Source organism: Neovison vison, chromosome 6, assembly GCF_020171115.1.
Source record: "Neovison vison isolate M4711 chromosome 6, ASM_NN_V1, whole genome shotgun sequence".
NCBI classification, from domain to species: domain Eukaryota; kingdom Metazoa; phylum Chordata; class Mammalia; order Carnivora; family Mustelidae; genus Neogale; species Neogale vison.
Window position 1 is genome coordinate 28,978,124 of NC_058096.1, and position 27,815 is coordinate 29,005,938.

At 37.3% G+C, this 27,815-nt stretch overlaps 1 protein-coding gene across 1 annotated transcript in view; it reads left to right on the top strand.

Moving 5' to 3' along the window:
• LIPI (lipase I) overlaps nucleotides 1-27,815 on the top strand; it is a 56,162-nt gene that overhangs the window by 17,800 nt on the left and 10,547 nt on the right. Inside the window, exons 2-8 of the mRNA XM_044254995.1 lie at nucleotides 869-1,254; nucleotides 3,374-3,482; nucleotides 6,658-6,759; nucleotides 11,455-11,544; nucleotides 12,941-13,108; nucleotides 14,779-14,868; nucleotides 24,238-24,349. Of these exons, the coding sequence (XP_044110930.1) occupies nucleotides 943-1,254; nucleotides 3,374-3,482; nucleotides 6,658-6,759; nucleotides 11,455-11,544; nucleotides 12,941-13,108; nucleotides 14,779-14,868; nucleotides 24,238-24,349 (983 nt within the window). The 5' untranslated portion in view covers nucleotides 869-942. The remainder of the gene's footprint in view (nucleotides 1-868; nucleotides 1,255-3,373; nucleotides 3,483-6,657; nucleotides 6,760-11,454; nucleotides 11,545-12,940; nucleotides 13,109-14,778; nucleotides 14,869-24,237; nucleotides 24,350-27,815) is intronic.

A 27,815-nucleotide genomic window follows, 5' to 3' on the forward strand; every position in this document is an offset into this window, starting at 1 on the left:
AGAACACATATTTTTAACACATGTATGTGTACCATATAATTTCAATTTCAAAAGGAGGTTGTATCAACACATGCTCTCAGCATCCATGTCACAAATATTATGTATTAAAATGATTATGTTTTAAATAACATATTAATATTATGTATCAAAATTTTTCTTTTTGTTGAATTTGATAGGAAGAAAATGATACCCTATTGTTTTGATTCGTATTTATTTGATCACTGGTTAGATGAAATATATTTTCTTGAATGATTATTATCCATATATATTATTCTGCAGGATTTCTGTTAAGCTCAGAATTAGTTTACTTTTATTGGTGGGCGTAATAGCTTCTTTACTAACAATGTAGTTTTTAAAGATTTTATTTATTTATTTGAGAGAGAGAAAGAAAAAGGGAGAGAGCGCTCATGAATGAGGTAGTGGGGGAGGAGCAGAGGGAGAGGGAGAAGCAGAACTCCCCGCCCAGGAGGGAGCCCAGTGTAAGGCTGGATCCCTGGACCCTGAGATCCTGATCTGAGCTGAAGGTAGGTGCTTAACTGACTGGGCCATCCCGGTGCCCCTTTACTAACAATAGTAATGATTTTGGTGATAACCGTTGCTCTTTTGTACAGATAAAAAATAATTCTTAATTTTTTACCAATCATTTCTTCTTGTATTTTATTAAAAAATTTTGGATGCTTCTTGTTCAAAGGGTCTTTTTACATAATCAACACATTAAACATTGTCATTGCTCAGAGTATTATGTGGAAATACTAATGAAATAAAATCCTCACTCCAAGTTCAAATCTGTTCTTTGTAACAGCAATAGAAATTGTATCAAATACTATCCCAGTACTCAGCTTGACTGACCTTTGTTTTCTTATTTCAGAGAATAAAAGATCATGCCTTCAATTCTCTCATCTGGGTGTAAAGGATTCCCTCAAAGACTTGTTTTCTCCCCAAATGGAGGTTTTCTTAATGATGTATACAAGGAACAACTTCAACTGTGCTGAGCCCCTCTTTGAGCAGAATAACTCACTTAACATTAATTTCAACGTCAGCAAGAAAACAGTCTGGCTTATTCATGGGTACAGACCAACGGGCTCTGCTCCTCAATGGCTTCAGAACTTCCTAACGGTTTTGTTGAATAAAGATGATATAAATGTAATTGTAGTAGACTGGAACCGGGGTGCTACAACTCTCCTTTACAACAGAGCAGTTAGAAACACCAGAAAAGTTGCTGTGAGTTTGAGTAGCTACATTCGGAATCTTTTGGTAAGAATTTTATATATTCTATATGTTTTATAATATACAGTGTTTTGTGCAATACCACCAAGTAGTAGTAAGATAAATACTTTTTTCCTATACACATTAAGAATTATTGCTTTGAGGGGCGCCTGGGTGGCTCAGTGGGTTAAAGCCTCTGCCTTCTGCTCGGGTCATGATCCCCGGGTCCTGGGATCGAGCCCCACATCAGGCTCTCTGCTCAGCAGGGAGCCTGCTTCCCTTCCTCTCTCCCTCTGCCTGCTGCTTTGCCTACTTGTGATCTCTCTCTCTCTGTCAAATAAATAAATAAAACCTTAAAAAAAGAATTAATTTCATTTAATACTTTTATAAAATATCGTTATAAAGTTTGGTTATCCCAAATGTATAGATAAGTAAATGAGGCAGAGAGATTAAGCAAATGCTTAAAGTCACACAGACGGTTAGAGGTAGATTTGATCTCTGAACTCTTCCAGTCTGATTCCTGACCATTACGTGCAAACTGCTTCTTGGATTGGTGAGCTTGCTTAATTTCAGGGATCCTTGGAAATTCAGCACAACACGACTCAAAGCAGATGTCAAGCCCCAGAATGTTCCAAATCAGAAATCACCCTTCTCTCAAGTGCTCATCACCACCACATCTCTATAACAGACACTGATCTCCGTATGGTTTGACATAGTAAATGTAAGTCATTGAAACTGCAGGTGACCTAAAACTGGCTTGAATGTAACTGACTTACCCCAACCCTGCTCCTAAATCCTGGACATTTCTAAATGGTACAAAGAATTCCCTCCAAGGTCGGCAGAAGAATGCTACTTTTCAAGATGTTTTTCCCCTCACTTTTACCAATTTACACTTGATTTAACTATAAACACATGGCCATACCTTAGAAAGGATATCTAAAGAACCTAATGATTGTATAGTTTATCCCCTTGGTCCACATGGAATCACTACCCTAACATCAAGTCAGTATATGTAGAGTTTAAAATAATTAAAAATTTTAAAAAGATTTTATTTATTTATTTGACACAGAGAAACACACTGAGAGAGGGAACACAAGCCAGGGACGTGGGAGAGGAAGAAGCAGGCTTCCCGCTGAGCAGGGAGCGGGACACTGGGCTCAATCCCAGGACCCTGGGATCATGACCGGAGCTGAAGGCAGGTGCTTAACGACTGAGCCACCTAAATGCCCCTAAAAAAATTAAAATAAAAACGATTTAAAGATAAAACATCATAACTGAGTTTTTAAGATTTTTTTAAAAAAAATAAGAGTTCATAACTAGGTACAGAATTATACCCATCTACACAAATTAAAGATGGCTGTAAGTGTTAGCATATCAAAGCAATAGTTCTTTTTGTATTTGTTTGTTTAAAGGTTTTATTTATTTATTTGACAGAGAGAGAGATCACAAGTAGGCAGAGGCAGGCAGAGAGAGAGGGGGAAGCACCCACTGAGCCACCCAGACACCCATGAAATTAATCCTTAACCAGTACCTGGCATATAGTAACGATTGAATATAATCAGGAACAGTATAATATTTACATCCCCCAATTTGGACAAAACCAAACCATCTCTCTGGAGAGACAGTGGAGGTAATTGATTCATCTGTTTTTATAGTCTATAAACTTGATGTCCGTCTTTTTCCCTTACAGTATTAAGTATACATGGCTTTGGGCAACTCATTATCAAACCATGTTAATCAACATTTAATAGGTTTCAGGAATAGTTTGAGACAAGAGGATAAAATAAATACCTCATAAGACTAATGTGAATATTAAATATGAGATTTACAAAACACTTATTCAAGGTAAGTACCCTAAAATGTCTACTACCATTATTACAAAATTCTTTAACTAAATGTACTTTTTTGCATCTACTAGTTTAGATAACAGATACAAAAGATTTTAAAAATGTCCTGGTATTGCTAAGAGTGTATAGAGAAAGATCAGATCTCTTATGGAAAATGTTGAACAAAGATATAGCTGTTTTCAAATTATAAAATCCCATTCTCCATCTCCCAGAAATGTATTAAACTAGGGAAAAAAATAACAAATTCTAGAATATTGATGTGCAGGGCATAATTTGTGATTTCTGAAATGAAAATCATAACATTGCATTTTCACTTGCAGGATCATGGGGCATCTCTTCATAATTTTCATTTCATAGGTATGAGCTTAGGGGCTCATATTAGTGGATTTGTTGGAAAGATATTTCAAGGTCAACTTGGAAGAATAACAGGTAAAATATTTGTGATAAAATGTGTTTTAGCATTCTTTAAAGCATCAGAAGTTATTCTGTTTAAAAGTTATCAGTCACAATAATTAAATAGTAGAAATGACACAGATTTATTCTTTTTCTGTATTATATTCAAATGCTAGGCTTTGTTTAGTTAGATTCTAAAGTCTTGTTTCTTATTTAGTTCTTAACATTTTTGAAGTACTCCTATAGAAATGGATGAAGAGGGACGCCTGGGTGGCTCAGTTGGTTAAGCAGCTGCCTTCGGCTCAGGTCATGATCCCAGTGTCCTGGGATCGAGTCCCACATTGGGCTCCTTGCTCGGCAGGGAGCCTGCTTCTCCCTCTGCCTCTGCCTGCCTCTCTGTCTGCCTGTGCTCGCTCTCTCTCCCTCTCTCTCTGACAAATAAATAAATAAAATCTTAAAAAAAAAAAAAAAAAGAAATGGATGAAGAATATCGATTTCTGCAACCCTAGTGAATTTTTTTTTTAAGATTTTATTTATCTATTTGACAGACAGATCACAAGTAGGCAGAGAGGCAGGCAGTGAGAGAGAGGAAGGAAAGCAAGCTCCCTGCTGAGCAGAGAGCCCGATGTGGGGCTCAATCCCAGGACCCTGAGATCACAACCAGAGCCGAAGACGGAGGCTTTAACCCACTGAGCCACCCAGGCACCCCACCCCAAGTGAATTTTAAGGACACATTATTGCAACAATCCAGAGGAAAATTTGACCCATTAAATATAAAACTTTTTTCATGTACTAACTAAATACAGAACCATGTACTTAAGCGTAACTGGATGGCTCAGTCATTAAACATCTGCATTTGGCTCAGGTCGTGATCCCAGGGTCCTGGGATTGAGCCCCGCATCAGGCTACCTGGTCAGCAGAAAGTCTGCTTCTCCCTCTCCCACTTCCCCTGCTTGTTCTCTCTCTCTATTTGTCTGTCAAATAAATAAATAATACCTTTAAAAAAAAAAAAAAGAACCATGTACTTAATTTTCATAAACTTTGACACATTCCAATTATTTTAAAAATTGTATTTAAACAGCAGAAGAGAGAATCAGGAGTTGATATCCCAGATTGAGGGAGTCTAGATCCTGATAGCCCTCATATTTTCGTAACAGAATTCCTACGTCCAGAAAGCTTAGTAATCAAATAATGCTGACATGGATTTTCATGCTTCCATTTGGGAATGGTGGTGATTTTAAAATAGAAAGATCATATCCCTCTCCAGTCAAATCAGCTTTTTAACAACTATTGAGATCTGTGTCCATAGAAGATTTATAATAATTTCAAGTGTTAATAAAAGTAATAGAGTTAAGTTAAACAAAGGGGGCAGCGAGAGGTGAATAAATTGCACAGACAGGATGTTTACAAACCTTAAGTATAACCTTACTATACTTATTCTGATCAGTTTTAATATTATCCCCATTATTTAGGTGTGAAAACAGGTTAATGGAATGAATGTAGGGGGAGGGGGTCAAAAAGTTTTGAACAGCTAAGCCAGGATTTATACAGAATTCTCTAGCATCCAAAGCCCATTCTGTTTCAACCACCGTAGTCATCCTACTTTATGTTAAGATGTATTTACTTGGGGCACCTGGGTGGCTCAGTGGGTTGAAGCCTCTGCCTTCTGCTCGGGTCATGGTCCTAGGGTCCTGGGATCGAGCCCTGCATCAGGCTCTCTACTCAGCAGGGAGCCTGCTTCCCTTCCTCCCCTCTCTCTTACTGCCCCTCTGCCTACCTGTGATCTCTGCCTGTCAAATAAATAAATAAAATCTTTAAAAGAAAAAGAAAGATGTGTTTACTCACGCTTTATTCCAGTTCGATTGACTCCATAGGCCAAGCAATCATCAAGGTTTAGAAGTCCAGCAAATGTGGTAGTTCTGCATCAGAATTATTCATGAGAAGAGAAATTTCTGCCTCATTCAGTTAAGTGAGCTTAAATAAACCAGGATAGGGAAAGGGCTTGAGATGAGCAACATTATATTTTATTTTTTAAAATATCTTTTTTGAGATGATTGTATCTTCCATTGTGTAGAAGTTCTCAACTTGTTGAATTTTACCTCCTTCCCACACCCTCACCTTTTTAACACTCGCCAGTAGGTCATGAGCCTAGAATTTCTATTTAAAAGTTCAAATACAGGGCGCCTGGGTGCTCAGTCAGTTAAGGGTCTGCCTTTGGCTCAGGTCATGATCTCAGGGTCTTGGGATCAAGTCCCATGTGGGGCTCCCTACTCCACAGAGAACCTGCTTCTCTCTTTCCCTCTGCCGCTCCCCTTCTTATGTTCTCTCTCTCTCTCTGTGTGTCAAATAAATAAAATCTTAAAAAAAAAAAATTTCAGATACACCAGAAATAATATCTATAGCCCATGGAACTCTTAATACATTTTTCTTTTCTTGTGTGTATGTGGGAAACTTCTGTGAAAAATGAATGATAAGATAATAGTATGTTTTATGCCACATCCCAAATTGTATTTGGCACTTAAAAATCATATTAGAACTGCAGATAGATCTGGGATGAACTCATAAGGCATGAGGTTCAAGACAGGACCAGGATATTATTCATTTCCCCTCCCTCTCAGGGCAGTAGTAGTTACTTATTATTAACTATAAAGTTACTAGTGGTTTATCTGTCAGTACTACTTCTTTTTTTCCTTTCTTTTTTTTTGTTTTTGGTTTTGTTTTATTTTTGTTTTTTATTTGACAGAGAGACAGTGAGAGAGGGAACACAAGGAGGGGGAGTCGGGGAGGGAGAAGCAGACTTCCTGCTGAGCAGGGAGCCCAATGTGGGGTTTCATCCCAGGACCCTGGGACCGTGACCTGAGCGGAAGGCAGATGTCTAACGACTTAGCCACCCACGTACGTTCTCCTATCCCTAAGTGCTTCTTAAATAAAAATGCTAAGAAAATAAAACCTACAGTTTTGTTGAGGCATCTCCAAGTGTGGCTTAACATTAGATTGTTGATAAACTGATGATTGGTGAAAAGTATCATTCAGATAACGAAGATATTTGCTATTCATCTAGTTTCATTTATCTTGATATTAGTTTTTGCACAAGTTTAAGTTAAAACTATATAGACATGCTTATAATGTAATAATAATGCAAACATACGATCTAATAAACACTGTAGTAGGAACTGATTCATCGACTGATAGTTTCTTTCTTGAATTTCAGGTCTTGACCCTGCTGGGCCAAAATTTTCTGGAAAATCACCTAAAGACAGATTAGCTTACACCGATGCGAAGTTTGTGGATGTTATCCATTCTGATACCAATGGTAACAATGTAGGATTTATTGCTAAATTATTTAAAAATGAAAAGTTGTAGACATTGGGGAGGATGAGAACATAAAAGGGCAAAGAGTAGTGGGTAAGTGATGATGAGTCATTGCTATAAATTATAAATTATTATCAAATGATTCTATTTCCCACAAGCAGTATTTCTTGGAGTTCCTGATGTCAAATGACACTTTGCTATCCGCTTACCCTCTTTCTGGTTTCAAGGACTGGTCTTATCATCCTAAAAAATGGAAACTTGATAAAAAGTACTTCTTCACCTTGTTCATGCTGTTGACAATTTTAATTCATCAGAGTTTCTCCCATGCTTAATGTTCCTTCTGTATTTAGGTTACCGTTCTCTCCACTCACTTTCTTATGTGATGTGTATCAAGTAGAAGTGAACATACTGTTTCAGGCATAGATGGAGAATACCCTCCCATAAAGACAGGGAAATAATTTCTCTATTGGTTTTAATTATATTCCTGAAAATGTCCAACAGGCTGTTGGTAGTTTGAGCCTGCGTGCTTTGGATAGACACTTTCAAGGAAGAATGTAGATGGCCCCGAGGCCCTTCCTCATATGAAATTGATGATACTATTATTTATTGAGCACTTTCTATACCTTAGGCAGTGTTTTAGATGCTTTCTGTAAATGAATTACATCATTCTCCTAAGTCCCCATGAGATAAGGAAATATCATCCCCTTTTTATTGCTGTTCGGGAAGCTAGGGTCACGGCCACAAGTGTCAGAGCCAGAATTTGGAATCTTATGATTCCAGAGTCTACGCCTCCCCAATTTGTTGCTCTGACCAGCTCATAATTTACATGTGCTGTGGCTGTGGGCACGGGCAGGATACGGAGCTACCACGGAGAAGCGAGGAAGCCATGCTAAGGCTGTTCTGATTTCCCTGTTTCCTCAGGTTTCTTTTCTCTTTGGTTCGGGTCATTTATTTGCTTCCATAGTCCTCTGAATTGTCCTTGTGGTGATTCATACCAATTCCTTTGTGAGAGATACAGATGCCATAAATGCCACTGAGCACAACTTTTCAGCTTCTATGGTTACATGCCAGGGGACTGAGCTCTCTCTGCCTATTGTTCTGTTCCTTCTTTGGAATCCAAGTTCACTTATTTTTCTCACACACAGTGCACCTGTTGCCCAGTTCTCTGCAGTTTTCTGAGCTCTTGTTTCTGAAATCCCAACTTCAGCTTTGCCTGTAGCCTTTGAATTGGCTCTTCATACTTTTTATTATTTTTCTTTTTTTTTTTTTTTAAGATTTTATGTATTTATTTGGCAGACAAGAGATCACAAGTAGGCAGAGAGGCAGGCAGAGAGAGAGGAGGAAGCAGGCTCCCTGCCAAGCAGAGATCCCGATTCGGGGCTCGATCCCAGGACCCTGGGATCACAGCCCAAGCCGAAGGCAGAGGCTTTAACCCACTGAGCCACCCAGGTGCCCCAAAGATCTTATTTATTTATCTGACAGACAGAGATCACAAGTAGGCAGAAATAGAGGAGGAAGCGGCTCCCTGCTGAGCAGAGAACCTAATGCAGAGCTAGATTCCAAGACCCTGGGATCATGACCTGAACTAAAGGCAGAGGTTTTAACCCACTGAGCCACCCAGGGGCCCCAAGGCTTGTAAAATATCTTATTTTTACCTTCTTTCCCTGAAATAGAGGAATATAGAATGCTTAAACTTTATATATCCACCCTCCAATTTAATATATTCTTGGGGAGAAAAAATAGAACAAAAATAGAAGGCACAGTGAATAGTAATAATTTTAAAAAGGGCATCTGGATGGCTCAGTAGGTTAAGCATCTGCCCTTTGCTCCGGTATTGGGGTCCTGGGATCAAGCCTGGCACCTGGCTCTCTGCTTTTCCCTGTCCCTCTGCCCTTCCTCACCTCATGCTCACGCTCCCTCTCTCGCTCTCAAATAAATAAATAAAACCTTAAAAACAAATAAAGGGACCCTTGGGTGGCTCAGTCAGTTAAGTGTCTGCCTCTGGCTCAGGTCATGATCCCAGGGTCCTGGGATCAAGTCCCACTCGGGCACCTTGCTCATTGTGGAGCCTGCTTCTTCCTCTGTTTGCTGCTCCCCCTGCTTGTGCGCTCCCTCAGTCTCTCTGAAAAATAAATAAAATCCATATATATATATATATATATATATATATATATATATATATATATGAAAAAATAAAATAAAACAGAAAAAGTTTTACAGATACTACAGATATGAAATTGATCATATTATGATGTAATGAACAATATTATGCAAATAAATATGAAAATGTGTGATTATATGTTATGGTATAAAATAGAAAATTTTTATGAAAAAGCAAAAGCATTTACCAAACTGAGAAATTAGGAAAGAAAATTTGAATAGTTCTATAAATATTAATGAAATATAACTTGTAATTTAAAGACTTCCAACAAAGTAAATTCTAGGCAAATTATTCATCTCTACCAAACAATTAAGGTAAAAGTAAGACCACTTTCACACAAATGATTTCAAAGAATAATAAAGAGTTGGAAACTGTTTATAACTTTTTAAAAAGCCATCATAAAAATGTCAAAACTCGAGATAGACATTACAGAAAAAATTTGTAGACATTCTCTATTATAACATGGATGCAAAAATTCTGTGTAAACTTCACATTAGTAAACCAATTCTGCAACATACAGAAATGGATAATAATCACACCCAATTTGGATTATTATAAAAAAGCAAGTTGATAATAAAAGGGTTACAGAAAAGCTACATGGAATAGGAGTCAATTTATATACAGTTCCAAAACGGGCAAATCTAAACTGTGATGTTTTGGGAGGCATCCTTAGAAGCTAAAGAATAGCAAAAAAATTATTTTATTAAAAGATGTTATTATTTATAAAGGAAGGGAGAAGCTGGTAATTAGGTAAGAGCTAGGGATTTGTGGGTGCTATTTCTTGACAGGGGTGTGATAGTTATAAATAGTGGCTCTTTGCTTTATAATAATCTATAGGTTTATGTTCTTGTTTGAGTGCATGTATATTAAATTATAATAAAAAGAAAATTTAAAAAGCCATAGCTACTCTTTTTACCCTCCTTGAATCCAAGGGAATGAATGACCTACACAGACCAATCTTCTCTGCCCCTTCCTCTGGTAAAGGGGAAAAACGTGAATGAATCAAGGGCTGCTTGTAAGTTAATATAAATATGTCTTTTGCTTCTCCCTGATTCCCGAGGAGTCTTCTTGGTTTGATTCTACTTCAGTGGCAGATTGGAGAAAATGATGTCTCCAACCTGGAACTCCTAATCTTGGAACTCCATGTTGAATTCAGAATAGGGAAATTCTAACAATCTCCAAAATTTAAAAAAAAAATTTTTTTTGGTCATATTTAAGAGAATGCAAACAGATGATGGAATGTAAAGAGGGATTGGCTAGCCTACCCTCCCCAGGTCACAGTGAAATCACTCTCATACTTCCCTGGATTCTAAGGAGCTTTGACGAGGTTATCTGAATTGTACTTTGCCTTTCCTTACACACTGACTCCCCTCCCCTATAACACACAGGCCCAGTGTCCTCGGGCTCTGGACCCTAATCAGCAGCTATCTTACTCTGTTAGGAGCTATCACTAAATCCTGTCCTGCATCTTAATCCTACTGTCAGACCCAAGTGTTTGTCTCTGCTATGTAAATCTATTGTGGATCACCTTCAAGAGTTAATCATGTAGGAAATTTCTTGTGCCTTAAGCCAAAGCGTCAGGAGTCAGGACTTCCCAGCAAGACTTTCAGATCTTATCACGTCCCCCAAGTATTCTGAGCTTGCTACCCTGTCCCATTCCCATGACTTCCCTGGGTTTTAACCCCCATATTGGTAATAGTGGACTCAGCCTTCGCACCTTACCCAATGCCCGGAGGATCCACAGATATATGGACGCCCTTAAGACATAGCTGCACATTTATGTCACTCTGACCCAGTTTGTTCCAGCTGAAGCAGCTTATGTAGTTTTTTCTAGTTAGCGAATCTAGTACCAAGTCTTAGGCCTTATCCAGAGTGTAAGCAAATGATCCCACTTGCCTAAAAGGTCCTATATGACTTGATTTCCTCTAGTGCTCCCTCTTACACCGAATGCTCCGGCTGACCTGGCTTCTTTGAGTACTTGAGGTATGCTCACATAATTTCCTGCTTGTCTCACTGTCTCACATCCTCCATGTCACTGTGTGACTCTACTGCCTGAATAGGAAATTCCCTAACCAAACTACTTAAAAGTGCAACTGGCCTACCACCCTGACCAGGCACTTAGGGTCCTCTTAGGCCCCTTGTGTCTTCTCTTCAGCACGTATGCTCTGACATACTGTATCTGTACTTGTTTTTGATGTCTTTCTCCACCAAGATGTAATTTCTACTACAGAAAGGAGTTTTGCTCTGTTTTACTTTCTTTCTTATATATGTGTGGCTCATGGAACTGCAGTGGACCCATAGTAAATTGGTGACTAGTAAATATGTTAAGTTAATGACATACAATTTTCATGAGGAATTAACGTGAGGCATTAATACCAGAAAAATGCATCTTTTTAAAAAAAATGGCCTCTATTTTATTTTCAATTCAAATTTTAGGAGTCACTTTCAGTGGAATTTATAGGAGATTTTATTGTGTAAAAGTGTTGTTGGCCTGATTATATTCACTTTGTGATTTCTGAGTGTTTTTCTTTCTAGGTTTAGGCATTAAAGAGCCTGTGGGACATATAGATTTTTATCCAAATGGAGGAAAAACACAACCTGGCTGTCCTAAGTCCATTTTATCAGGTATACCAATGAATGAATTACATTATCATTTGAATGAATTACATATGATTCAAATGATGAAAGAAAATCAAATTTACTTTTTTCCTTTTTAACCTGTGGGGAAGATTTTGATCATCCTTGCTCATGATTCTGGGGAGTAATTGGCAAAAAATGGTTGAATTGGATTTTTCTCAGTTCATAAAGTTTAGCAGTCGGCATCCCATCTGGTCATGGTGGGATTCATTGCATTAGCTTCAACAGCTTTATTTCATGATTTTAAACATTTGAAGTGCTAAGTTGGTGAAGAAGACACCGAAGGCCTGGGTGTCATGTAACATGAGTTTGGTATCAGGATTTAATCTTTACCATCATTCTGATACCGTACAAACGCAGATTCATAATTTCTTGCACTCGGTTCTTTTTTTTTTTTTTTTAATAAACATATAATCTATTTTTATTCCCAGGGGTACAGGTCTGTGAATCGCCAGGTTCACACACTTCATAGCACTCACCATAGCACATACCTTCCCCAATGTCCATAACCCCACCCCCTTCCCCCAACCCCCTCCCCCCAGCAACTCTCAGTTTGTTTTGTGAGATTAAGAGTCACTTATGGTTTGTCTTTTTTTTTTTTTTTTTTAAGATTTATTTATTTGACAGAGAGAGAGATCACAAGTAGGCAGAGGGGCAAGCAGAGAGAGAGGAGGGGGCAGGCCCCCTGCAGAGCAGAGAGCCCGATGCGGGGCTGGATCCCAGGACCCTGGGATCGTGATCTGAGCTGAAGGCAGAGGCTTAACCCACTGAGCCACCCAGGCGCCCTGTTGCACTCAGTTCTTAAATAAGTAGCCGAGCCGCTGCTCCAAGTGTGGAATTTGGCTCACTTCAGTCATAGGAAGCAATGTTTTGATGTCTACAATGACAACTTGTCAAGTAACACACAGCGAAAGGCCACTGCAGCTAGAGAAGTTTGGTCAAATGTTGTAAGGATGTGAGGCATTGGAGAAAGAAATAGACATGATAAAGCTTTAATGTTACCTGGTTTCCTGGTTCTCTCTGACACTGAGTAGAAATGTTAGTAGTGTGAGGTTAGAAGGGAAAGATGTGCACAAAGTTATTAGCTATGGTAGCACTGTGTTTATGGAGTTTGTCAAATTATTGAAATTGAACATTTTTTTCCTGTGGTAATTAGTACTTCAGAAAAATTTCTTATAAATCTCATGTAAAAGCTTACTAAATTTATATTTTCAATGTTACTACTTATTTAATCGCTTGAGATAAAACTGTGCATTGTAGTCAACACTTTTAATACTCACAAGCATGTAGTATTGAGAAGAATGTAACGTTTAATTTTTCTCTAGTTTACTTGAACTTGGTTTAATACATCTGTCCTTCCTCTGCTTGATTTTTAACACTTAAGGAATTCAGTATATTAAATGCGACCACCAGAGAGCAGTTTACTTGTTCATGGCCTCTTTGGAAACAAAGTGCAATTTTGTTTCATTTCCTTGTCCTTCGTATGAAGATTTCAAAGCCGGTTTATGTGTAGACTGTGACTACAACAAGGGCAAATCCTGTCCTAAGTTAGGTAAGCAAGACTTATAATTACTCTAAGTTTCAATGGAAAATGAATCACATAATTGTTAGTATTTTTGCTGGCAGCTTCCATATTTGCTTGTGAACATGTTAGCATTTTATGGAAAAATTACCTGTGAAACAACCAGAGAAAACAGTTTATTTCCTACTAAATATTTTTAAGGTGTTTAGTGAAGAGAATTTAATCGTGGCTCAGGGGAATTGAAGCAACTGTGCTCAATGTAGTGTGCAAATTTGGTGGTCCATAATGATCCTTGCTCTTGCTTTGTAAAGGAATCTCACTATCATTCACCTGTATTTCCACTGAAGAAAGAGACTGCATTTTTTTTTTTCTTGAGACTTGTGCATTTTTTTAGTGGCACTGAGGGTTTTTATTTTTATGGTAAGTCTTAGGAGCAAGTGGAGAGGTGTAAACCATAGTTAGCTTTTCATTTGCTATTAGCAAGTAGGCATGAATCATATATGGTTCACACCTTCCAAATCGATAAATCTTGGCAAGAGCGGTTACGTATTGCAACTTTTGATAACGACAGCCTGGCGGTGGGAAATTATAGCGGAAAAAAGAATCCACATAAAAATAGAACGGTAGAGCTGAAGGAAAGAGACTCAGAGGCTGTTTTTTGCTCAGGATTTTCTGAAGAGATCACTAGACCCAAAGCTTGTCATGAACATGGAACATCTTATCAGTGTCGTGATCAGGATCTGCTAGAAATGTTTCCAAAGCCAAAGGGGCTCAATGAAATGGGAAGCAATAACAGTGGCTGAATTAAACAGCCTTCTGCAGTTTTCTTGGGCTGGAGGTTTATACTAAGGCACAAAGAGAATTGCTAAGAGAGGCAGGCAATCTGCAGGCTTTGCCAGACCTATTTTCTCATAGACCCCTTCTGTCCAGAAGACGTCTTGTGGGATTCCTTTTTTTTCTCCAGACCTCATGTTGGGGATTGCTTTTCTGGTCTCATTGCTTTTCCATAAAAGTGAGAAAACTGTGACCCAGTGGGAACAGAAGGATTATGTAAGGACACAAGTGAGAAATAGAGTTAGACTCCTTAATTCTCAATTCAGTGTTCTTTCTATTACATTCAGATTTCAAGTTCGGTGGTAGCGATGTGGGAACAGACAAGTACATAAAGTAGGAAGCATTTTAAATATATGTGTTTGTGTGATAATATTTCAAATGTACTAATAGCATAGGTATCTGGAATATAGTGTATATAGATGTTATCTATACAACACACTTTTGTTACACATGCATCATACATCTATTAATGTGTATACATAGGAGAACTGGGAACTGTACTCATGAAAATAAATTTTGTGCTTGTTTTATCTAATCATTTTATTCTGCTGAATTTACTAAAAGGAGGTACATGTAAAATTCTGAATTTATGAAAAATAGTAAAAACTGCTACAAATGGATTGTAGCCATATGGAGTCTGCGCAGCTCTGATAAGGATTCCAGGGAGGGCATTTGTTTGTGAATCTTGAATTTGATTTATAATGTAATTAAAATGAATAGACTATAAAATTATTTGGAAAGTGGTTTTAAGTTATAAAATCATAAATTATTATTATAACACATTGATTCTTTAGTTGCTTTAGTGATTTAAAAGCTTTGTGTGCTGTTTGATGGAAATCTGGTTTCTAATGTTTCTCAAATCTTAGGTTATCAAGCCGAGCTATGGAAGGATGTTTTAAACACAAGAAAAGAGACCACTGTGTTTTTGGATACTACTGGCAAGAGTCCATTCTGTAGTAAGTTAATATTTTCAACAAGTGAACAAATGATTGCTTTTATATACTAATTTATATTTCCTCCAAAATGTTCTTCCAACTCACTTAAATTCCATCATGTAATTTCAAGGAACTCTGAAATTTATTAGAGTCCAATTCAAATAAGGATTTGATTTTTTTAGTTTGTTTAATTGTTCATCTCTTGAAGGGTATCAGGAATATTTTTAGTTTTTGGCTGCTACGAATAAAGCTCCTATGAATATTTATATACAAGTTTTTATGTGAATTTACATTTTTATTTCTCCTTTATGAAGGCCTAGGAATGCAACTGCTGGGTCAGAAGCTAATTAGCCTTATAAGAATGACAATGTGTGGGGCACCTGGGTGGCTCAGTGGGTTAAAGCCTCTGCCTTCAGCTCAGGTCATGATCCCAGGGTCCTGGGATTGAGTCCTGCGTCGGGCTCTCTGCTCAGCAGGGGGCCTGCTTCCTCCTCTCTCTCTGCATGCCTCTCTGCCTACTTATGATCTCTGTCTGTCAAATAAATAAAATCTTAAAAAAAAAAAAAGGAATGACAAAGTGTTTTTCTGTGCGCTGTACCATTTTGCAATCCCCCCAGCAAAGTATGAATGATCCTGTTTCTCTGATTTCTCACTAGTGGTTAGTGTTGTCATCATTTAAAAAAAGTTATTCAGAGGCACCTGGGTGGATCAGTGGGTTGAGCCTCTGCCTTCGGCTTGGGTCATGATCTCGGGGTCCTGGGGATTGAGCCCCACATCGGGCTCTCTGCTCAGCGGGGAGCCTGCTTCCTCCTCTCTCTCTGCCTGCCTCTCTGCCTGCTTGTGATCTCTCTCTGTCAAATGAATAAATAAAATATTTTAAAAAAAATAAAAATAAAAAAGTTATTCATTCTAATAGGTGGATAGTGATGACTTACTGTAGTTTTAATCTTTGTCGCCCTGATGGTTTATGATAATGAAAGTCTTTCCTGCATATCATCTTTGGTAAAATATGAATTTGTGACTTTTGCCCATCTTCCAACTGCATTTTTTGTAGGTGTTGAGTTTTGAGAGTTTTCTTCATATATTTTTACAGTAGTCCTTGTTGTATGCTTGGTTTGCAAATATTTTCTCCCAGTCTATAAGTTGACTATCTTTTCATCTTCTTTTAAAGGGCTTTTGCAAGGGCAAAAGCATTCACTTTTGATGAGATCTAATTTATCATTTTTCTTTTCATAGAACATGTTTCACAGAACATAGAACATAGTTTCATGTTTTTTGTGTCTGAGAACTCTTTGCTGAGTTTAGGACCTGAAGATTTTTTCGCACATTTTTTTTTCTTAAAGTATTTTTTGTTTTATGCATCACATTTAAGTCTATAATTCATTTCTGATGGATTTAGTTTTTGTATGGTATGTGGGTTTTAGGTTGAGGTCCAATTTTTTTTTGTTTTTTTGCCTGTGGATTTCCATTTGCTCCAGCACTATTTGTTGAAAAAGGGCTATCTTTGCTTTATTGAAATGCTTTTGTACGTTTATCAAAAATCAGTTAAGCATATTTGTTTAGGCGTATTTCTATTTGGTCTAGATTCCATTTTCTGTCCTTTATTTATCTGCTTATCCCTCTTCCAATATCACACATTATCAACCACTATAGCTAATACTATGGCCTTAATATCAGATAGAATGACTATTTCTTCTTCATTCTTCTTTGTCGTGATGATTTTAGGTAGTCTAGGATATTTGCCTTTCAATAAAATTTTAAAATAAGATTCTCTGCGTCTACAAGACTTTGGCTGGGATTTTGTTAGGAATTGCATTAAACCTATAGGTTGATCTGGGGAGAACTGACATCTTCAGCATGTTGTCTTCTGATACATAGACATGTTATGTCTCTACACTTACTCTGATTCTTTGATTTCTTTCATCAACATTTTGTAATTTTCAGCATAGAGGCCCTGTTTATTTTTTGTTACATGTGTGCCTAAGTAATTATTTTTTAAATATTTTTGGAGTGATTTTAAATGATATTTTAAAAATTTTATATTCCGTGTCTGTTGTTAGTTTGTAGAAGCGGGACTGAATATTTTGTATTGAGCTTGTTCCTTGGTGCCTTGCTGAATTCATTTATTATTTCTTAGATTTTTAAAATAGATTTCTTAGAGTTTTCTATGTAACAACCATATCATCTACAAATAAAGAGAAACTTTTACTTCTTCCTTCCTAATCTGTACACCTTTTATTTCTCTTTCTTGACTTATTTCAGTGGCTAGTACTTCCAGTACTATGTTAAATAAGAATGGTGAGAACAGACATCTTGTCTTATTCCTAATCTTAGAAGAAACATTGTTTGCTACCGTAGGTTTTTTGAACATGGGTTGTTTACAAACATGTTGTTTAATGCCATGTATATAGAGATTTTCCTGTTGTCCTTCTATTACTGATTTCTAACATTGATTATGTTATTTAGGGTCATTATGTTTAGAAAACATTCTATATAATTTCAATTCTTTTAAATATTTGAATATTTTTTAATAGTCCAGGATATAGTTTATCTGGGTGAATGTTTTACAGGCACTTGAAATAAATGTATATTCTGTTTTTGTTGAGTGCAGTGTTCAATATATGTCAGTAAGATTCTGTTGGTCTCCAATATCATCAACTCATTATGACATCAACTCGAAGTAAAAAAATCTCACCTAATGTCATCAGATAAAAAATTCAAAATCATATCATTCGATTCCAAATCTAAATCAGATTTGGAAAAAGCTGTAGGTAGAATCCCACCCATAGGCACAATTACCTTCATTTGTGAGTCTATGAAACTCAAGAATCAAGTTATCTGCTCCCAAAATACATTGGTGAGACAGGCATAGGATACTAGTCATAGACATTCCTATTCAAAAGGGGAAAAAAAAATGAAAGGAAATGGAGGCAATAGTCTGAAGCAATTTTAAAGTCCAATGAGGCAAATCCCATTTGGTTTCAAGGGTTGGGAATAATTCCCTGTGATTTATTTCCCCTGGGATCTGCTCTGTGGGCTCATGACTCTATGTTTTAGCTTCTTAGAGTCATCTTTTTTCTTCTTTTTTCTTTTACTTTATTTTATTTATTTAATTTTTTTTTTTGTATCAATGGTAACTTATGCTTACAGCTGAATAGTTTTAACAGTCTGTTCCTTGTCTGAAAAATTTTGGAGGTCCAACACCATTCTTTCATTTTGTACCCTGTCTCCTTCAGTCTAAGCTGGCATGGTTTATGCTACTACAACATTGTTAGAAACCTTGTAGATGTCCATATATATATCAGAGATTCATTCTGTTAAAAGAGAGGTACTTCCAAATATCTTTTGTAGATAATCCTATCTCTATTTTGGCTTTCTGCTGAGATGGCTGAGGGAATCTAAGAACCAAATACTTAATCTTTCCAAAGAGCCTTTTGTGTTACTGACTACTGACTTTTTGATCATTCTAAGCCAAAGGGTTGTCTAGCCATACTCCTGGATTTTTCTCTAGAGCGTGGTTTCCTGATGATGATGAATCTTAGTGTCAGTATCTTTCCCAAACCTGATAAGGATTTTTCAAATCATTCTGTCCACATTGGTTTTCGTGTGACACTTTTATCTCAATTTACATTTTTCCTCTCCCAGTTTCACCGTAAACACCAATAAGAAACAAGGCCAGATTTATTTACAACTTTTGCTTTCCGTATAATTTCAGGACATAATTTTGTTAGGCTTTCTGTAACTATTTCGCAAGTATTCTTTTTTCTACCAGTTTCCAACTTGTCCCTTCCTTCTGAGGCCTTCCCAGCAGGGGTGTTACCGTCTGCATATCCACTAACAATGTGTTCAAGGTAATCTAGCTGTTTTTTTTTTTTTTTTTTTTTATCATGCTTCTCAAAGTTCTTTAAGCTTCTGTTCATTGCCGATTTTAAAAGCCTCTTCCTTATTTTAGGTACTTGTTACAAGAGCTTCCCATTCTTCACATTAAAATATGGATTCATTTTCTGTCACTAACATAACAAATTACCACAAATTTAATGGCTTAAAAAAGCACCAATCTATTATCTTTCTAGTCCTGTTGAGGTCAGAAGACTGACACAGGTGTCACTGCAAAAATTGGGGTGTCTGCGGGACTGCATTTCAGGAGGCTCCAGGGGACAACCCGTTTCCTTGAGTTTTTGCACTTCCGGTGGCTGGCTGCGTTCCTTGGTTCATGGCCTCTTCTTCCCCAGTGGTGGCTTGAGTCTTCCCTCACACCCACTGCATCTCTTCAACCCTTTTTGCTTCACATCTCTCTTTAGGATTCTCTTCTGTCTTCCTCTTCCGCTTTTAAGACTTTGTGATTACAGGCTGTGATTGTGATTTTGATTGTGATTTTACAGGCTGGGATTGTGACTTTAAGGCTTTGTGACTACACTGCTCCCACTTGGATAAATCAGATAATCTTCCCATTTCAAGGGCAGCTGATTAGCAATTTTAATTCTATTTGAGATCTTAATTATGCTTTGCCATTTAAGGTAACATATTCACAGGTTCTAGAGATTAGGATGTGGATCTATTTGGAGAGGTCTACCACCATGACAATAAGCACATAGAATTTTTCAGTTTCCTGATATCAACATTTTCTGTGAAGTGTGAGAACTTGACTTGCATTTTGGTTTCTTTACATTCTCCACTTTAAAAACTCATTGTCTTGAGTAGCAGATTGTGTGATAATTTTGGTCTCAATCATCAAGTATATAAAATTCACAAGGAAAAGGGTAATCTATTGTATGTATGCAGCTGTCTTCCCTTCCCATTTTTACCTCTTTGTTTTTGATATATTAAGATGATTTCAATTCGTTTCTGTTTGAAGAAATCCCTTCTTACAATATTTAAGGGATTGAGTCTGCTAATAAACTCCTTAAGTGTTTCTTTGTCTTAGTGTGCCTTTATTCCTCCTTTATTCTCAAAGGATAGTTTTGCTGGATATGAGGTTCAGAGCTGAGCTCTTTCTTTTGGCCTTTGGGAAAGGTGCCACATAATGTGTGAAAAATGCTAGCCTCCATTATTTTAGATTTAAAAAAAAAAATCCAGGGCGCCTGCATGGCTAGTGGATTAAAGCTTCTGCCTTTGGCTCAGGTCGTGATCTCAGGGTCCTGGGATCGAGCCCTGCATCGGGCTCTCTGCTCAGCGGGGAGCCTGCTTCCCTCTCTCTCTCTCTCTCTCTGCCTGTTTCTCTGCCTGCTTGTGATCTCTGTCTGTCAAATAAATAAATAAAATCTTAAAAAAAAATTCCATCGTGACTCAAATTGGTGTTCTTCTATAGATAATGCATCATGTGTCTTGGGCTACTTTCAATTTTTTTCTTTGTTTTTTTGTTTTCTGACATTTAATGATGATACAACTGGGTAAGATTTGTTCAGGTTTATCATATTTCAGGTTCACTTAGCTTCTTGAGTCTGCATATTTGTTTTCTTCACCAAATTAAGAAAATCCCTGGCCATTGTTTCTTTGAATACTCTTTGGTGCCGCTTTCTTTTAACTCTTTCTGACATGGTAACACAGATACTGTATCTTTGTTGTGGTCGCACAGCTATCCGAGGCCCCTGTTTTTCCCTCAGTCTCTTTTCTTTCTGTTGCTGCGATTGGATGGCCAGTTGATCTGTGTTCACATTTGCTGATTTCTTTCCTCTATCATCCACCTACCAACAGGCACATGCAGTGAGTTCTATGTACATTACCGTAGCTTTCGCATATGTAGTTTCTACCTTGTTTTCCTTTACAGCTCCCATTTTTTTTAAGATTTTATTTATTTATTTGACAGAGAGAGAGATTACAAGTAGGCAGAGAGGCAGGCAGAGCAGGGGTGGGGGGGTAGCAGGCTCCCTGCTGAGCAGAGAGCCCGATACCAGACTCTGTCCCAGGACCTGGAGACCATGACCTGAGCCAAAGGCAGAGGCTTAACCCACTGAGCCACCCAGGCACGCCAACAGCTCCCATTTCTTTGCTCATATCTTTCTATTCATTTTTTCAAGAGGCTCTAACTGACTTTGAAGCATTTTGGGGATGGCTTCTTTGAAATCCTTGTCAGATAATCCCAGCATCCGATTCATCTCAATATTGGCATCATTTCATTGTCCCTTCTCACCAAAGTTGTGGTTGTCTTTGTTCTCGGTATAATGGGCAATTTTCAGTCACATCCTGGACCTTTTGTTTATTATGTTGGAATTTGAGTCCTATTTAAATCTTTTGTTTCTAAGCAGGCAGCAACTTTGTTTAGATTTTAGCTTTATGTATTCTGAGGCTGTGGTTTCTTAGATGTATAAGAGTTCGAGACGATTTATGCATAAAATTGCATTTTGACTCCCAATTTTATCTGATTCTATCACATCGACAATTTATCTCATAGAGACCTTGAACCTTTGTTTTCTTTTCTGTCTTGAATATTATGTTCTATAGTATTTTATTTCACATGTTACTTAACAATCAGTATTTTTTAGGAATGTTATCATTACAACAAATCCTCACCCTATTTGCCAATTTTAGTTTTCTACCTTTTTTTTTTAAGATTTTATTTATTTATTTGACAGACAGAGATCAAAAGTAGGCAGAGAGGCAGGCAGAGAGAGAGGAAGGGAAGCAGGCTCCCTGCTGAGCAGAGAGTCCAATGTAGGGCTCTATCCCTGGGATCCTGACCTGAGCCGAAGGCGGAGGCTTTAACCCACTGGCCACCCAGGCGCCCCAGTTTTCTACCTTTTTTCTTGTTATCTTTTCCCTCCACCACTTTTTCCTTCTGAGTCTAACCCCGGTCTTACTAAAATACACCCTTAGTGACTTTTTACTACTGGTCTTTTTCGGTTTGTTTATTTCCTTGAAAATGACCTTATCTTTTCCTTACTCTGGAATGCAAATTTAATTCAAGATAGAATTCTACATTGAGAGTATTTTCACTCAGCACTTTGAAGATATTAATTTTCTTTTCAGATAAATTTTCTTCATTTATTGTCAGTGTAATTGTATCTGGCAGATAATCTATAGTTTTCTTCTGGTTTAATTAATTAGTTAATCTATTTATTTTTGATTTATTATTATCATTTTCTAGTCTCAGTGGTCATTTTAAGTCTCTTAAAAATTAAAGAAACATATTTGTGCTATTTCAAAATGAAGACTCGTGTATTCTTTTAATATATAAAAAACTCAGTAGTCAGCTCTTCAAAATTCTTTCTTCAGAGCAAGTTGGATTTTGTTTTTTCCAGAATTTATGTAGCATAGTCTTGGAGCATTTTTAATATAATTTGGAGGGGCTGGGGAGCCTTCACCAAGTGATGAGTGCTAATTTAAATTCCTTATTACCAGGGCACCTGGATGGCTCAGTTGGTTAAGCATGGGACTCTTGAGTTCCTCTCAGGTCATGATGTCAGGATTCTGAGATCAAGCCCCGTGTCCGGCTCCATGCTCAGGGCAGAGTCTGCTTATCTCTCTCTCTCTCTCTATCTCTCTCAAATAAAGAAATAAATAAAATCCTATTAAAAAATTCCATGTTACCTGGAGTTTTATTTAGTCTTGGTAAAAATTTCCCCCCATCTAAGACTCATAGACAGCCAGTAGGAAGAATTTTCCAAGTTCCTCTTTAAATGGCAAAGCAGAAAATTAAGGTCTCTGGTTCTGAGCAGGGACTTTCATTTCAGCTCTGTCACTTGGCATCGGGTCTCCTGTGCGTGGAAGCTGACATTGCAGCTGCAGCCTCCCTACATCCTGTTCTCAAGTCCTGAAGGTATCCAGAGCTGTAGTCCGTCTTAAGTTTTGCCTTTACTTCCTCCGCATTTCTGCTTCCTGGTATTTTTCCTACCTTCATCTGAGCTTGGTTGTGTATTTGATTTAGGGATTGTAGACTCTTCATTCCCATGTACTTGTAGCGAGAGGTGGGGTTATTCTGTAACACCTCAACGTGCCATGCTACCAGAAGTTACCTGAGAAAGTCTGAGCACCTGCTTTACTGGGTGAGGTGGAGCAAAGTATTTTGTCTAAAGCTGAGCAGTCGCTTCCAGTAAGAAGTGGTCTTCAACTGTCTTGTGCTAGAAATTGATGAGGTCCGGTGATAAATACACTTCCTTATTGGAGGTAGTACTCAGCATCGGGAATAAAACAAGAAGTTAACTACTCTTGCCTGATTAGTAGCAGCATTTAACAGCTAGCATGCATGATTTTTGTACGTGTATTTTCACGGGAAAATTTCATAGTCCTTGTTCTGTTTTTTGTACATTTTTTTTTCTAAGATGGTTCACAGTACAAGGACTAGTGTCTACCTCTCTTATGTAAGGTATGATGGAGAGGGACTGTGCATTCTAGTCCTTAAGTTACAGTATCACAACAAGATTGGGATAGAACTAGAAGAATGGGTATCACCTTACACTGGATTGTAGCAAAATGTGGTCCACTTAGCTGTTCTTGGGACTGGGGACTAGGCATCTAAGTAATAATGGCATCTTACTTGAAGTATGGGAGAAAAAGTGGATATTGATGTTAAGTGGTAAAAGGGGTAGACTTAGTGAGCACTTAAAAATAGCTCTTTGTTGTGAATTTAAATCCTCCCTTTTTCTCGGTATTTCCCCTCCAGATGTATCAATATCTTCCCATCATAGAAATGAAAGTATCTTAAACTTGCAATCTCAGCTAATCTTCTAGCTCTTGTTTGAAGGTGGAAGTAGTGGGATCTTGAAGCAGTTCTGGGCTGTAATTTTTAGGTTGGTGTTTCTGGCAGAGCCTTAATCTCTGGCCCTCAGTAATTATTTGAACTACATATTTCCTAATAAATTCTTCTTGTGCTAAACAAACAAACCAACCTCCCAGGGAGTCAGAACTTTCTGTGTAGCTCAGACAATACTGAATATAGGGGTAAGTTCAGCATCCTTACTTCTGGAAGATTTACTCTTATCAATTTTTAGCTGGGGCATTTTGAAGAAGAACTAGACATACTTAATTTTACAGTCATTCCTAAACAACCAGTGAAACTGGGGGTTGTATTTGTCAAGCAATTTTACGTAAGACTATTCATCAGATAATTAAAGAACATTGTCATGTTTACTTTGGTTGTGTATCAATGAATGACCTAAATTCTGAATTTTCTTGGTGCAGACCAGTTAGTATTCTCTAATTATTTGGCCAGCTTTTCACCATACCTATGACTGTCTGGCAGTCTTTTTCATTCCTCATTTTAAAGTCTAGTTAAAAATTGCCAGAAAATAAAATGTATTACCCATGTACTAAATGAGTGGCTCTCAATATTATGTGCATATATAATATGTGCCTACACTGCATACATATATACATATAGGTGTATCTGCATAGACACCAAAAATAAGGAAAAAAGTAATAATGTGAATTGCATTCTATATTTTTGTGTTATAGCCTATTATTTTGTTCTCACTGTGACTCTTCTGGATGAAACTATGGAGGATGGCTGTTTTATATTTAAATTATTAAACCATCTTGGAAAGGTTAAAGAGCCAGAGCTCTATGAGTAAGTATAATTTGGTATTTTTTTTCTTTGATCAATTAAATTTTTTGTTTTCTTAAGCATCTGCTTTGGAATATGGTGCAAATGGTACAAATTTTCAATCCATTATGCCTTAAAATGTTCAATATTAAAAGAATCTCAGGTGTGTATTTTAATACATGCATTCTGTGGTAGAAGATGCTGAATATGAAGTTGACTAACTTGTTTATGTCATACACACCTAGGAACTACAAACAATAGGGGGAACATTTTTTTCCCTCTCATTCTCTCATTCCAGTGTTCTTCTCAAACTACCTTGCCTTCTAATTCTCTCTGGTTTTCAGGCAACACTGTGTTCACAGGGGTGTGAATAAATGTCTGGTAACTTCTGTCGGTAGAGTGAACCAGTTTCAGCATTTCTGAGAACCACTCCCAGTCACAAATCCCACAAATAATAGAAGAGGGTTTTGTTTTTACTTAATCTTCTATTTAACTCTTTGTGTATATGTGTATATGTAGGTATATACTCATATTTTTTAAAAAGATTTTATTTATTTGACAGACAGAGATCACAAGTAGGCAGAGAGGCAGGCAGAGAGAGAGAGAGGGGGAAGCAGTGGCTCCCCGCTGAGCAGAAAGCCAGATGTGAGGCTCTGTCCCAGGGCCCTGGGATCATGACCTGAGCTGAAAGCAGAAGCTATAACCCACTGAGCCACCCAGGTGTCCCTATATACATATTTTTAAAGTTATCTAGTCATCTGAAACAATGTTCTCTGCTTGAGTTTGTTGAATGCATATTTGTGTATTTAATAATTACTCAAACTAAGAAATTCATTATTTCCTGTTAAACAAAAGAATGATATGAAGGTGTGTGCTGCTATTAAAACTGTAGTTTCTAACCTGCTGTGCTAGACTTCTAGAAATCTATTAAATAACCTAACTTTTCAAAAGGCTCACTGGTACCATGTCTAGTGATGAAATAAAAGATACATTTTATTTTGTTGTGCCTGGATTTAGAACAGTTTGGTTTAAGTTTAGTCTTATTCCTGATGACATCTTTAATAATTCAAGAAGCATAGTTGACATGTCCAGCGTTTGCTGTTGTCATTGTCTTGGTAGTTACAGTACCTGAATTGATGAAATCTGAAGTGTGTTGGGCTTCAGACCTGCATACGTCATGATGTCCAAACTTAATCAACCATTAAAGCGAACCAGGGAAAAGTCTCTGCACGCTTATATATTTGCACATTAGCATTGCAAACAATGGAAGTGATATTTGTAATTTTAACCTTTGTTTAAAATCTAAAATGATACTACAGTGTAAAAAGTATCCATAACTCATAATAAATGAAGTTTGTTTTGAACATCAATCTTTAAAACCTTGAAATTCACAAAGAAAAATAATAGTAAAAGTAGTATATTATGATAAAATATCAAGAACCTATGTACTGTGGGGCACCTGGGTGGCTCAGTGGGTTAAGCCGCTGCCTTCGGCTCAGGTCATGATCTCAGGGTCCTGGGATTGAGTCCCGCATTGGGCTCCCTGGTTGGCGGGGAGCCTGCTTCCTCCTCTCTCTCTCTCTCTGCCTGCCTCTCTGCCTACTTGTGATCTCTGTCTGTCAAATAAATGAATAAAATCTTAAAAAAAAAAAATTAAAAAAAAAAAGAACCTATGTACTGAAGTAACATAAAGACTACTTCATCATGGGATACTAAGACCATTCTTGGAAATAATATTCTGAGTTAAAAGTCAGGGAAAATTTTTTAAACATCGAGCTGAACATATTTTTAATATTAGATCCTTAAAACTTTAATTTTCTTAAAACGATTAATGACATTGCACAGATAATTTAGTAGTTGGATCAGACTGGTGATGAGTGAGCATCAATTTTTTTTCTCCTTTCTTCAACTTCCCCTCAGTCACCCAAAGAAGAATATTAAATAAATCAAATTAGGATTTCAGACTCTTCAAATTCTTCATTTACATCAAGGTCCATCTTTTTTTTTTTTTAAGATTTTGTTTATTTCTTTGACAGCGAGAGAGGAACACAAGCAGGGGTGTGGGAGAGGGAGAAGCAGGCTCCCCATGGAGCAGGGAGCCCAATGTGGTACTTGATCGCAGGACCTTGGGCTTATGACCTGAGCCGAAGGCAGATGCTTAACAACTGAGCCACCCAGGCACCCCATGGCCCATCATTTATTAAGAGAAACTTAAGTTCTTGCCACTTCATTTTGAGCACTCATAGTGTTATAATAATAGTTTATAATAGTTTATTGCTTTAAATCACTTAAAATAGTATATATATGTGCATATATATAAGACATATGTGTATGATCCTTTATTTTTTTTTATAAGACCCATGCTTTCTTGGTTTTTGAATCCACCTCTTTAGCACCAAAGGACCGTATTCAGGCATTTCACCAAATAATGTGTATTCAAGATAAAATCGTACTATTATTGTTCTCAAGGAAGCCACAGAATACTTGGAGGAGATTAATGCGCGTTGGTAGCTCTGAGTAATAAGTTCTGTAGTAGCAGAGTACTTACGTGCTATGGGTGTACAGAGAAAGAAGCAAGGGAGCATTTGAAGGGGAGAGACTGCAGTCCAGGAGTGGAGAGAGAGTGCTTTCAAAGGCACGGAATCAGGAAAGTACCAGAGTTCAGTAACAGCACAATGACTTACGGTCCTAGAGAAGCTATTGCCAGCTTGTTCAGAAGGCAATGAAGTTGTGATTCTTGATTTCCTTTACAAACACCAATGTCTGTGCAGAACACCATGAAATATTGATGCATTTTATTCACACACTTGCCTTAGTGCATTTTTCATGAAGGAATATAAAACATGGATGACATACTCATGGTAAATATGTCCATTTAAGCCTGGCCATAGGCTTTCTTGTTTTTCTATTAATAACGCTTTGCTAATAGCTTTGGTCATGCTTTGGGATTTGAACCGTTTCAGAAACCAAGGAAGTCAGAAACTTTTAAACGATCTTTTGTTTCCCTTTTCAAAATTGAAAGGGACTGTTTGTTCACTGTAGAAAGTGTGTCATACAGTAAAAAAGGAGAAGCATATATAATTATATCATTCAGGGATGTTCACATTTACTAATTGGTCTACATCTTTGTCTCCTCCTCTTCTTCTATCTCCTCATTTCCTTCCTCTTTCTTCTTGTACATACCCCTGTGCATTATTTTTTTCACTTAGCAAAATTAAGATCTTATCCTGATTTTTATTCCAAATGCAACAGTGTAATCATTTTTTTATGTCACTAAAAATTACCCACACATTATAATATGATGCCAGATATATTAATACATCAATGTAGGAGTTTAAACAGGAGGTATCAGTTCTGGACATTCTAGTTAGAATGATTCCCTCAGAAGATAAGTAATAGAGATACGAGAGTGACACAAGTCCAGAGAGGTGGCTGTTGTAATAATTTCTGTGAGAGAGGATGGAGGCCTGGACTGAATCTGTAGAAATTA